This window comes from Bombina bombina, chromosome 1 (genome assembly GCF_027579735.1).
Source record: "Bombina bombina isolate aBomBom1 chromosome 1, aBomBom1.pri, whole genome shotgun sequence".
Classification (NCBI taxonomy): Eukaryota; Metazoa; Chordata; class Amphibia; order Anura; family Bombinatoridae; genus Bombina; species Bombina bombina.
The window spans coordinates 919,587,265-919,600,910 of record NC_069499.1 but is presented as its reverse complement, the minus strand read 5'-3'; the positions used below and the strand labels follow the sequence as shown (position 1 = coordinate 919,600,910).

At 37.5% G+C, this 13,646-nt stretch overlaps 1 protein-coding gene across 2 annotated transcripts in view; it reads right to left on the bottom strand.

Moving 5' to 3' along the window:
• The window catches only part of ACSF3 (acyl-CoA synthetase family member 3), a 123,370-nt gene extending 111,403 nt beyond the window's left edge, over positions 1 to 11,967 (bottom strand). Inside the window, exons 1-2 of one of the 2 annotated variants that reach the window (XM_053719679.1) lie at positions 11,952 to 11,967; positions 8,109 to 9,093 (exon numbers count right to left, since the gene is read on the bottom strand). In XM_053719679.1, the coding sequence (XP_053575654.1) occupies positions 8,109 to 8,813 (705 nt within the window). In that variant the 5' untranslated portion in view covers positions 8,814 to 9,093; positions 11,952 to 11,967. The other variant, XM_053719335.1, reaches the window with a different exon arrangement.
• Between the last annotated feature and the right edge of the window lie 1,679 nt (positions 11,968 to 13,646).

Below are 13,646 nucleotides of genomic sequence, written 5' to 3'. Positions count from 1 at the left end.
TATGGGGGAAAGTCTTAAGGGGATATAAGACGATCTCTACACCGAGTTCTCCTTTGACACCCCTCCTAGATAACCCTGCAGTCCCTCTCCAACTCGCTTTTCACACAACCGCTAATTATACACTTTCTCAGACGATACCTCATTACTTACTCCTGCAAGATGGTAAACTTAAACCTAGGGAGGAAGTGACAAAGATTGTAGGCCATACCCTAAACAGTTGGCTCACATACCATCAGCTTAGACACTACCTCTTGAGACATACGGATAGACACAACCTGATGCGACCTTTAACTCCATTAGAATCAATGTGCCACCTACCATTCCCGACTACGGATATCCTTTCCATATCTTACAAACTGTTACTTTCACATCGCTCAATAAACCCTCCGTCACACTGTAACAGCTGGAAGAGAGAGCTTAATGATCAACAAACTCCCAAAACATGGAAAATAATATATACAAACAGATGAGTTCCTACACCCCTGATAAAATCGGGAAATTGTTTCCGGGTTCTAATACTGATTGCTGGAGGGGCTGCTTACAGCGTGGTACCTTCACCCATTTATGGTGGACATGCCCTGTCGCACAAACTTATTGGTCTCAAATAAGAGAGGAAATACAGTTGGTAATAGGTACTTCCCTCCCACAAACCCCATGGACTTTCCTCTTTAATTATTTCCCTCAGATCACCTGCTCGTTGAGACTTAAACTTCTCACTGTTATGGTCAACACGGCCAAAAGATACATTTCATATTATTGGAAGCAACCAACCTTACCAACCTTACAATTTTGGCGCGATAGGGTGACCACTGCTATAGAGTTAGAACAGTACCATTACTCAAAACTACACAAAACAGATGACTTCTTGTCAATCCGTTTAATTTGGGAGGAATACCAACATTCTCTACAGCTTCCCAATGATACAGTGATTCAACCATTGTAAATTTCTCACCCATCGCTCTTTACTATTTCCCCCCCACTAACTATTGCCCAGAGACAATACATACTATCTAAGACCTCTTAGGGAACCTACACTCATCAATACAATTACACTTTTCTTCCATTACCTGCGCATGGAAATATAGACTATCTGATTCATAATACCCCTTTTTTTCTTTATATTTTTCATAGCTGCATGGTTGTTTTTCTTTTTCTTATTATTTCACTGCTTTTTATTTCTTGTTACTTGTTTGACTGTTCTCATATGTTTGTATCGAGTTGTATATGTATTACAGAACCAGTTCTTGGTCGGAAAGTTGAATGATATCGTACAGAGAGCACTACCTCCATTTAACGGACTTTGAGAGACATTCTAAAAAAATTTGTTGGACTTTAGTTACCCATCACTATTTCCTCTCTGACGGGCTAGCTGCCCGTATCACTTTATGTATTTGTTTAACACTGTTCTACTTTTGTGAACTGTATGTTTTAACTTGATGCAAATAAAGCTCTTTGAAACCCAAAAAAAAAAAAAAAGAAAGCACATGTACATTAGAGATGTGCATTTGGTAACAGGTTGTTTTTGATATTCAGCTCTTTTTGGAGCCCAGATCTTGTGAGTTTCTCTTGCACAAGTGGATATTCGGCTTCTGCATTCAGCAGTGAACACAACTGCACATTCCCTCAGCAGTAGCAATGCACTACTGGGAACTAGGAGGGATTGGAGGTGAAAATTGTTTAAACTGGCAATGAAACTCAAGGACAACTCAGATAAGTTTATTGGTGGACAGCAACATGTTTCTCAAGCATAAAAATAAAAAAATATTTTTAGCTAAGGAGTATCTTTTTAGTTAACAATAAATATACATTTGTTACATGTTAACAATAAATATACATTTTATTAACAATAAAATACCCTCTTTTAGAGGCAACGTTATATGAGTTTAATCCTGCTTTAAACCATTCTGAATTTCAAAGGTTATTAAAGGGATAGGAAACCCCCAAAAAAATGTAATCTCACTTAAATCTACTTTATATTTTTTTAAATCTTTGCAATTAATACTTATTAAACATTTGGTTTTGTTTTCATGCAATTTCTCATTAGAATATATAATGTTGCCAAACCCATTATAATGCTGGTAGAAACATCATGGCGGCCGCATTTGCAGTTCAGCAGGCTCCTGACTAGGGTTGCCAGCTCGGCCATGTTTTCCTGGACACTTATAAGTTATGCATGGTGCAGGTTAAGCAGGGCGGAACATATATTGTACCTCTGGACATCACATGAATAGTGCTGATGAACAACAAAATGCATGTTCCTCCCTGCTTACCCTGCAGCATGTGTAACTAATAAGTGTCAAAGAAAACATGGCCGAGGTGGCAACCCTACTCCTGACTATTTATTTACTTATCACATTGCTTTTTAACCACACAATTTGTTTCAATTTAAATTGGGAAGTTAGTGTAACCCCTGTAAGGTAAAGGTACCTTATTAAATAATGGTAAAGCCATGCATGTCAGCCATTTATGAACAAAGGGGATCCCAGAGAAACTTTTACAAACATTTGCATACCCCCCAACTGTCCTGATTTTCGCGGGACAGTCCCGATTTTAGGGGTCTGTCCCGGGTTGCTAGTCATCTGTCCCGCATTGCCCCATGCATTTAATAAAAAAAAAAAATTGAATTTTATTGGGCACATAATCAGAAGCAGCTGGCTTTTCTCTCCCAGGGTTAGATACCCGTTAGATTCTTTGTGGAAAATTAATGGTGTGTGGGCTAAGCAGGAGTAGGAAGGCTGTATACCCTCTGACCTCAGGTAATGGTGACCTCTCTAACCTACCTCTCGTAGTGATGACGTCTAACCCCCGGTGATAATACTAGCATGCCTTCAGTTTTATATGAAGAGCAGTGCTAACACCAGGGTAACGAACAGTGGCAGCCTCAGACTGCCAGCTAATGTGATTGCCAACCCCAGGACCCCATACAATGAGTTACAGTTACCCATATATGATGTAGTGTGTGTCTATCTGTATCTATAAGGGTGTATCTGCATGTATAAGTGTAAGCTGTGTAGTGTGTGTGTATCTGTATGTATAAGTGTGTGTGTATCTGCATGTATAAGTGTATGCTATGTAGTGCGTGTGTCTGCATGTATAAATGTTAGCTATGAAGTGTGTGTATCTGCATGCATAAGTGTATACTATGTAGTGTGTGTGTGTGTATCTGCATGTGTAAGTGTATACTATGTAGTGTGTGTATCAGCATTTATAAGTGTAAGCTATGTAGTGTGTGTGTATCTGCATGTATAAGTGTATGCTATGTAGTGTGTGTGTGTTTCTGTATGTATAAGTGTATGCTATGTAGTGTGTGTGTCTGCATGTATAAATGTAAGCTATGAAGTGTGTGTATCTGCATGTATAAGTGTATACTATGTAGTGTGTGTGTGTATCTGCATGTGTAAGTGTATACTATGTAGTGTGTGTATCTGCATTTATAAGTGTAAGCTATGTAGTGTGTGTGTATCTGCATGTATAAGTGTATGCTATGTAGTGTGTGTGTTTCTGTATGTGTAAGTATATGCTATGTAGTGTGTGTATCTGCATGTATAAGTGTATGCTATGTAGTGTGTGTGTGTGTATCTGTATGTATAAGTCTATGCTATGTAGTGTGTGTGTGTATCTGCCTGTATAAGTGTATGCTATGTAGTGTGTATCTGTATGTGTATGCTATGTAGTGTGTGTATATCTGTATGTATAAGTGTATGCTATGTAGTGTGTATCTGCATGTGTAAGTGTATGCAATGTAGTGTGTGTATATCTGTATGTATAAGTGTATGCTATGTAGTGTGTGTCTGCATGTGTAAGTGTATGCAATGTAGTGTGTGTGTATCTGCATGTGTAAGTGTATGCTATGTAGTGTGTATCTGTATGTATAAGTGTATGCTATGTAGTGTGTGTTTATCTGTATGTATAAGTGTATGATATGTTTGTGTGTGTGTGTGTGTGTATCTGTATGTATAAGTGTATGCTATGTAGTGTGTGTGTGTGTATCTGCCTGTATAAGTGTATGCTATGTAGTGTGCATCTGTATGTGTATGCTATGTAGTGTGTGTGTGTGTATCTGTATGTATAAGTGTATGCTATGTAGTGTGTGTCTGCATGTGTAAGTGTATGCAATGTAGTGTGTGTGTATCTGCATGTGTAAGTGTATGCTATGTAGTGTGTGTGTGTATATCTGTATGTATAAGTGTATGCTATGTAGTGTGTGCCTGCGTGTGTAAGTGTATGCAATGTAGTGTGTGTGTATCTGCATGTGTAAGTGTATGCTATGTAGTGTGTGTGTATGTATCTGTATGTATAAGTGTATGCTATGTAGTGTGTGTGTTTATTTGTATGTATAAGTGTATGTTATGTAGTGTGTGTCTGCATGTGTAAGTGTATGCAATGTAGTGTGTGTGTGTGTGTATGTGCATATGTAAGTGTATGCTATGTAGTATGTGTTTATGTGTATTTGAGTGTGTGTACATGTATATGTGTAGCTTGTGTTACTGTGCATTTTTGTTAAAGGCCAGAATCTAGAATATTAATGGGGAATGCATAGAGCAGTTTTAAAGAATCTATTATTAAATGTCCAATTAAGATAAAAATATTTAGCACTGTCTTTGCAAGGGCTAATTAAATACAGAGCTCAAATAGCTATACCAGTGGTTTGAGCTTGTGTTTGATTTGCTGCCTAAGAGTATTAAAAGATATGACTTTATTTAGAATTGTATTTATATTACTTTGGTCTTATGATTCTTTAAGCCCCGCCCCTGCACACCACATTTCACATTTTTGCCGCGGGGTGGGGGGTCCCTATTTTGAATTTTGAAATGTTGTGAGGTATGCATTTGTGTAATGATTGCACAAGCGGTATGTAAATAATTTCAGTGAGAAAACCAAAGTTTGTGAAAAAGTTATATTTTTTTTTTTATGATTGCATTTAGTGGCGAAACAGATATCATGAAATATACCAAAACGGGCCTAGATCAATACCTTGGGTTGTCTGCTAAACATTTTTTATATCATTTTGATAGGTAAATTAAAAAAAACAAGGCTCTATTTCTGTTTTCTCTAAAATTCCCAGTCCTTAAAGGGTTAAGGACACAAACTTTACACTTATTTTTTTTTTACATCTAATATATATTATTCTCAGGGTAATATTTCAACTGAAAACATCATTCTATCTAGCATTTAGTGTTCAATGTCTCTTTTTTAAAGAAACAAATGTGAAAATAACAATGCATATTTTGCTACCGGGAATTTCAGATAAGAACTTGGCCAAAATACCGGAGAATTTTTAGCATTTTTGCCATCACTCCTTTTAAACAGACATAGAGCCTTGTTTTTTTTTAATTTACCTGTTAAAACTATATATTTTTTTAAGTAGAAAACTCAAGGTATTGATCTAGGCCCATGTTGGTATATTTCATGCCACCATTTCCCCGCCAAACACGATGATATAAAACATATTGTTAACTTTTTCCCAAACTTTGGGTTTCTCATTGAAATTATTTACATACTGATGTGCAATCATGGTACAAATGATTGCAAATCTTCTCTGGGATCACCTTTGTACAGAAATAGCAGACATGGCTTTGCCATTGGCTTTTGGCAATTAGAATGCAGCTTATTGCAGCTGCGCACCACACTTCAATTATTCCCAGCAGCGAAGAGGTTAATCAGGTAGCTTTTAAGGTTATTTTTAGCTGCAGTGTAGAGATTACCCTCCCATCTCCTGATCCCTTTCAAACAGCTCTCTCCCCTTCCTCACCCCATACTGGTCACCATCATCTTAGGTACTGGCAGACAGTCTGCCAGCATGCAGGGTTTTGTTTTTTACTTTTTTTTTTGTTTTGTTTGCAGTGTAATGATCATCTTCAACCCTCCCACCAACCTGATCCCCCTAGTTTTTTAACCCTCCCCCTCCCACTGGCAGCCATCTTTAGTACTGGCATCTATAGATACATACATTTTTATTTATTTTTTCTGTAGTGTAGTAGTCCCCACACACACACACCCTCCGGTGATTGTTATTTAGGGCCCTCCAATTCCAACTATTTTTCTGTAGTGCAGCTTCTTATCCCTCCCTCTCCCTTAAAATATTTTTCTGAAGCACAGGGTCCCTCCTCAGCCTCTGTGCCGCCCAACCACCATCCTTCCCTCGCCAACACAAGAACCAGGTCGTTACAGAGAGTGACACACACAGTGTCACTGTCTGTAACAATTAGGCATTTGCCTTCAAATGGAACCAGAGCATCAATTGTGCTCCGGTTCCATATGCAGACAGATGCCTGGAGCTCAGGAACTGCAGCTGCAACGTAAATATACATTATGCGGTACAATGAGCTTCTTACCACATGACTATGTATATGTGTGTGTGTATATATATATATATATATATATATATATATTCTGTGTGTATATGTATATATATATATATATATATATATATATATATATATATATATATACACTGTGTGTGTGTGTGTATATATATATATACACACATATACATATACAGAGAGAGTTCAGCACTCATTTGAAAGCTCTCAGGTAAGATTAAAAGCAAAAGTCAATGAGTGCTGGACTTTCTCTATGTGTTGTATTAATTTATTTTGTGATTTTCCCTATGGGCCTTGCACCTAGACTTGTCTGGGGTTAACTGCCTGGGACTCTGAGGACAGCACAGCTTCCTGAGAGTGCTATTAAGCACACAGGGCTGAGCATGTTGCAGGGTCATAGGATGTGTGCCCAGTCCAGTCTGAGAGAGCAGTCCCCTTCCATGTTTTGTATATGTCTAGGGTGATTACATAAGTCTGTGAACCCTTGACTTGTTCCCAGTTTGTTTGATTGAGAGCTTGCATTTGTATGGCTGTATTAGGGACCCATGTTTTGGAAGAGACCTTGACATGGTATCTGAGCTTGTCTCATTTGGCCAGATACGGTAATTAACCCGTTCCAGTTTTTCTTTTAATCTTAGCTGAGAGCTTGCAAGTGACTGCTGGACTTTCTCTATGTGTTGTATTAATTTATTTTGTAATTTTCCCTATGGGCCTTGCACCCAGACTTGTCTGTGGTTAACTGCCTGGGACTCTGGGGGCAGCACAGCTTCTTGAGAGTTCTATTGAGCACCCAGGGCTGAGCATGTTGCAGTGTCATAGGATGTGTTTGGAGACTCAAAAAGGTTTACGGAGCACCGGATCAGCAGTTAAAATAAAAATAAATACTTTATTTAGTAATATACATAAAAGTGAAGCATTCAATGTGGAGAAAGAAAGAACAATCTTCCCAGCTTGTGAAAAACGGCTGACGTGTTTCTGCTTTCCGCAGTACTCTTAGCCATATACAATTTTAGCTCTGAGCTCATTTAAAACATAACACTCGCTAGCTGTATGGTCTGACCTCCACCATACACAACACTGTGATTTTTTTTAACTGTTTCATGCCAGCTCATGGATTTTGATGCAACTGTGTACAGACAGACCACTTCGGAACATTGGATGTGTACCCAGTTCAGTCTGAGAGTGCAGTCCCCTTCCGAGTTTTGTGTGTGTATGTATACGTATACATATATATATATATATATATATATATACATACACACACACACACACACACACACACACATACACACGCGTCACACTGGGTAAAGGGGTTTAATAACACTCCCTCTCTTAATATTGGTCAAATACTGCTTGCTCTTAACAAACAGATATCGGCACCTGCTCCAGAGATCATTGAGTCTAAATGTAGCCACCAATCAGCAAGAGCTACCCAGGCACTGAACCAAAAATGGGCCGGCTCGTAAGTTTACATTCTTGCTTTTTCAAATAAAGATACCAAGAGAACGATGAAAATTTGATAATAGGAGTAAATTAGAAAGTTGCTTAAAATTGCATGCTCTATCTGAATCATGAAAGTTTAATTTTGACTAGACTATCCCTTTAAGAGTGCAAAATAGAAAAGTTATTGATTGCATTCAAACAATGTTAACCCAAAATAGCACTAATATTCTTGTGCTACATTTGTAATATAGGCCTAAATGTGAAATGTTTACAAAGAATGTTCTTGGGTTTAGTGTCCTGTAGTACTGTATAATCATTGCTCTGATTTATACATATACTTACCATGGCGTGAATGTTGTTATGAGTGCTAAGAACACCTTTAGGCCTTCCTGTGGTTCCACTAGTGTAGATTATCATGGCTGGTCTATCTTTCCAGTTCAACTTCAAGTGATACTCATCCACCTCAAGTAATCCATTCTCCAGATGGCTGTATTTGGACCCAGATACTGTCAGCATTGGGATACCCAGTTTCCCTGCTAAGGGTTCTACTGTATCTAAGAACCCATCTTCTGTGACAACCAGAGAGCTCTGTGAGTCTTGTATAACATATTCCAATTCAGAATGTGGGTGACTTTTAAACAATGGTACAGCAATGGACCCACTCATCCACACTGCCCACTGGCACACCACATAGGAGGAGTCATTAGGACAGAGGAATGAGATCCTTTTTGGGTACTCATCCTGGTCTTTGGAGACAAGGAGTTCAGTGATCTTTTTGGACAAGACATAACTTTTGAGATATAGTTCCTTATATGTGTGCCATCCATGTTGGTCAATCAAAGCCGTCCTATCAGCAAATGCTGGTGCCCTACAGAAAATAGGAGCTGCATGAGGTACACATCCAAATCTAGAAGTGTGGAGGTAGTAGGATTGCTGAAGGTTTCTTGTACCGTTCAATGTTTTTCGCAGAAATAGCGAAGAGTGAAGAAAGCGTTCAATGAAGCGTCCATAAAAGCAAGAAACTGAAAGACAAAATCCACTTGCCATGGCCTTACAACATTCAATTCATCTCACCCACCGCAAGGAATCCAAGTTTGTAGAAATTGAATTTAAGTGCAAAGTCATTTTGTTTTCAAACCATGTTTGACCACTTAGATTTTTCCAATTTATCATCATGGTAATACTGGAAGTGTGTAATTGAAAACTAGCAATAGCTGGCAACTTTTGGTATGGAGTCAAAAAAAGAAATTAAAAAAAAAATCTCTTTAGCATATTTATCTGACCTCTATACAAAAAATTATAGTCCAGGAAATGTAGAAATATTCCACTGAAAAAGAGAAAAATCTTATTAAATATGAATATCTATTTTGGGGTTTTGCCAGTAAAGAGCATCTTATTTCCCTAGAAATAGTGGTGCATATTAAAAAAATAACAGAATACTTCAATGACATATTTTAATGGACTAACAATCCATGTCAAAAGAAAATAAAAAATCTTACAAATTAGATTTTAAAGATAAGAATAATCTAAAACACAATATTCTATTTAACAGATACCGTATTGAAGAGAAAAAGGAGATAAGGCATACATACTAGAGAATTATCATTCATAAAACCCCAAAAATGTGACAGTCTACTTGAAAAATGTTTATTGTTTAAAAAATATTGATAATCTCTTTATTACCCATTCCCCAGTTTTGCAAAACCAGCAAGGTTATATTAATACACTTTTTTACCTCTGTGATTACCTTGTATTTAAGCCTCTGCAGACTGCCCCCTTATCTCAGTGCTTTTGACAGGCTTGCATTTTTGCCAATCAGTGCTAACTCGTAATAATTCTAGGAGTGATCACAATGTTATCTATATGGCACACATTTACTAGTGCTTACTGGCTGTAAAAAAAACTGTCAAAATGCACTGAGATAAGAGGTGGCCTTTAAGAGCTTAGAAATTAGTATATGAGCCTACCTAGGTTTAGCTTTTAACAAAGAACACCAAGAGAACAATGATAAAAGAAAATTGGAAAATTGTTTAACCCCTTAATGACAACTGACGTACCAGGTACGTCATGCATTAACAAGCAGTTAATGACAATGGACGTACCTGGTACGTCAGTTGTCTAACAGAGTGCTGGAAGCGATCGCAATCGCTTCCAGCAGCTCTCAGGGTATTGCAGTGATGCCTCCATATGGAGGCATCCTGCAATACCTTTTTAGAAGACTCTGATGCAGAGAGAGCCACTCTGTGGCCCTCTCTGCACCGGTAGCGATGGTGCCGGTTCGTTGGTGGGTGGGAGCGTAACAGGGAGGCGGGTGGGCGTACATGTGCGCGCGCATTAGCTGCCCACTGACACCAATGAGGAGGGAAGAGGGGGGGGGAAAGATTTAAAAAAATAATAATATAAAAGGATCTGGGAGGGGGATAGGGGTATTGTGGGGGGCTGCTACACTACAGAAAACATAAAAAATTCCAAAAGAGGAAAAAATACTTTTGTTTTTGGGGCAAATTGGGTACTGGCAGACAGCTGCCAGTACCCAAGATGGCCGCAATTAGATAGGGGAGAGGGTTAGAGAGCTGGGGGGGGGGGATCATGGAGGTTGGGGCTAAGGCAGGAGTCCATCACAGCTAAAATATTTTATTTTTTTTATAAAAAAAAAAAAAAAAACTCCTTTTATTTAGTACTGGCAGACTTTCCGCCAGTACTTAAGATGGCGGGGACATTTGTGGGGTGGGGGAGGTAAGAGAGCTGTTTGGGAGGGATCAGGGGGTGGGATGTGTCAGGTGGGAGGCTGATCTCTACCCTAAAGCTAAAATGAACCCTGCAAGCTCCCTACAACCTACCTAATTAACCCCTTCACTGCTGGGCATAATTTACGTGTGGTGCGCAGCAGCATTTAGCGGCCTTCTAATTACCAAAAAGCAATGCCAAAGCCATATAAGTCTGCTATTTCTGAACAAAGGGGATCCCAAAGAAGCTTTTACAACAATTTGTGCCGTAATAGCACAAGCTGTTTGTAAATAATTTCAGTGAGAAACCTAAAATTGTGAAAAATGTAAAAAAAAAAATTTATTTGCTCGCATTTGGCGGTGAAATGGTGGCATAAAATATACCAAAATGTGCCTAGATCAATACTTTGGGTTGTCTTCTAAAAAAAAATATATACATGTCAAGGGATATTCAGGTATTCCTGACAGATATCAGGGTTCGAATGTAACTAGCGCTAATTTTGAAAAAAAGTGGTTTGGAAATAGCGAAGTGCTACTTGTATTTATGGCCCTATAACTTGCAAAAAAAGCTAAGAACATGTAAACATTGGGTATTTCTAAACTCAGGACAAAATTTAGAAACTATTTAGCATGGGTGTTTTTTGGTGATTGTAGATGTGTAACAGATTTTGGGGGTCAAAGTTAGAAAAAGTGTGTGTTTTTCCATTTTTTCCTCATATTTTATTATTTTTTTTGTAGTAAATTATAAGACATGATGAAAATAATGGTATCTTTAGAAAGTCCATTTAATGGCGAGAAAAAACGGTATATAATATGTGTGGGTACAGTAAATGAGTAAGAGGAAAATTACAGCTAAACACAAACACCGCAGAAATGTAAAAATAGCCCTTGTCATTAAGGGTAAGAAAATTGAAAAATGGTCCGGTCATTAAGGGGTTAAAATACATTTTCAATGAAAGATGAAGACAAAACTGAACATAGAATATTAAATATATTAATAAGTAGATTCACCTTAACTAGATATTTAGTTCATACATTTTATTTATTTGTAAAATAAATAATTAAATAAAAATTACAGGGACATTATGTGGATCTAATAAACATAAGTAATGCCAGGTGTAATAAACGTTAGGTATACATTCATAACAACAAAAGGGAAAACAACATCGGAAAAACTGAGAGATTCATGTTTATATGTATAAAACTAGTGTTATTGTAAATACATTTACTCAACAAAAACGCTAAATCCCCCTTCTGATTATTTTTTTTTTAAAGATCGGTGGGTACATCTAAAAGCATGACAAATAAGATAGTAAAAATTCTGTCTATTTACCCCATTGGTGGGCAGAAGGTTGTGCATTACATTTTTCAGCAGTGCTTTGTAATAAAGCGTTTAGCCCACAAAATTATAACTCAGTTACCTTGTCTACAACACTATGTTCTGACTCTCGGCTCTCACCTTATAACATTGACAGGGGGACAGTCCGTTAGAAAACACCTTCCCCCGGAAACACGAACCTTTAATTAAAAGGTTCCGGGTTAGGCACAATACTAAAAGTGTTGGTACAGTCAAGTGTGCAGGTCTGACATCTGTGCTCTAACATTCTAAGTGAATTATATTACTTGTTTCTAAATATGATATTGATATTTTATTTTAGGAATCATCAGAATGTAAAGCAACATAAAGTGTTTGTTAAATTAAAATGTAGCTGAGATGTGAAATATGAAGAGCCTGTTATATCTAGTAAGTATTAAATATTGCAATATGATAATCTTATGAATCTGCATATGCAACATATTTGTCTGCATTAACAAATAGGACTCCTGATACTCTATAATATGAGAACCGTTCAACTCGTTTATATTCTAAGGCTATGCAGAGAGTGTTTACTAATGTTGTAAAGCTGTACACACTATACAGTAGTTCACTGTAGAGAAAAACATCTCTGCACATAATATTGAACAGCTCTAAAAAGCACAATACCCATCATTACAAATATTTTAACAGTGTTATCTCTTATTTGTTTCCTTAGATGACCTAGTGATTTATGTATTTTTTTCTTGCATATTTGCAGTAATATTTACAAGAATTACATGTTTCCCTATCCCTTCAAACTAAAGGGTGATGAATTCAATTGGACTATGTTTTTAATACATTATAGATTTTTATTATACAATAATAAACACTCAGGATTGGTTGTGTTTTGGAATATATCACTTACAACAAAAGTGTTACACTGACCACTGACTGAAATAAAGCTTCAGAATGGTAGCTGTTTCTGTCAGTAACATCAGGGCTTCCCCAGCCCCCTGTTTGTGTGACAGTATGCAAACTTAATTGTGAGGAAACTGAGTGCCAAAGTATGTGTCAGCAGCAGATGAGCAAGCACTTGGCACAGAGCTCTGATTTCAAGATGAGGATCTGCTTGGCACACAGAACACGTTGGGCACATCTGCCTCCTCTGAAAGCAGCTGCAGCATGTGTTGGCACACATAGATATGTGCAGTGTTATTATCCCAGCACGGATGATTATGACACCTACCTGTAGCTTTCGATTTGCCGCTCCCTTATGTAAACACCACAGTCAGACACATACTAGGCACTTTTATTTCTATATAGAGAATGCCGCATGTTTTTTCCCCCCCAGTGTTTAGGTAAGACAGTGAAAGGAGAAATAGACTGTCACATTTGCTATACTTAATTGAAACCAACTGGAGGCTTGCTGCAATTACCAGTGCGTAGTGCAGTGAACCTGGCACCATTTCAAGCATGGGTATGGCACATTGTTTTGTGGTACTTTTATATATTAAAGGACCAGTAAACACAGCAGATTTGCATAATCAACAAATGCAAGATAACAAGACAATACAATAGAATTTACTTTGAATTTCAAATGAGTAGTAGATTTTATTCTAACAAGTTTCAAAGTTATGTATATTTCCACTCCCCCTGTACCATGTGATAGCAATCAGCCAATCACAAATGCATATACGTATAGTTTGAGTTCTTGCACATGCTCAGTAGGAGCTGGTGACTCAAAAAAAGTGTAAATATAAAAGACTGTGCACATTTTTTTGAATGGAAGTAAATTGGAAAGTTGTTTAAAATTACATGCTGTATCTGAATCATGAAAATGTAATAAAACATGAGTGT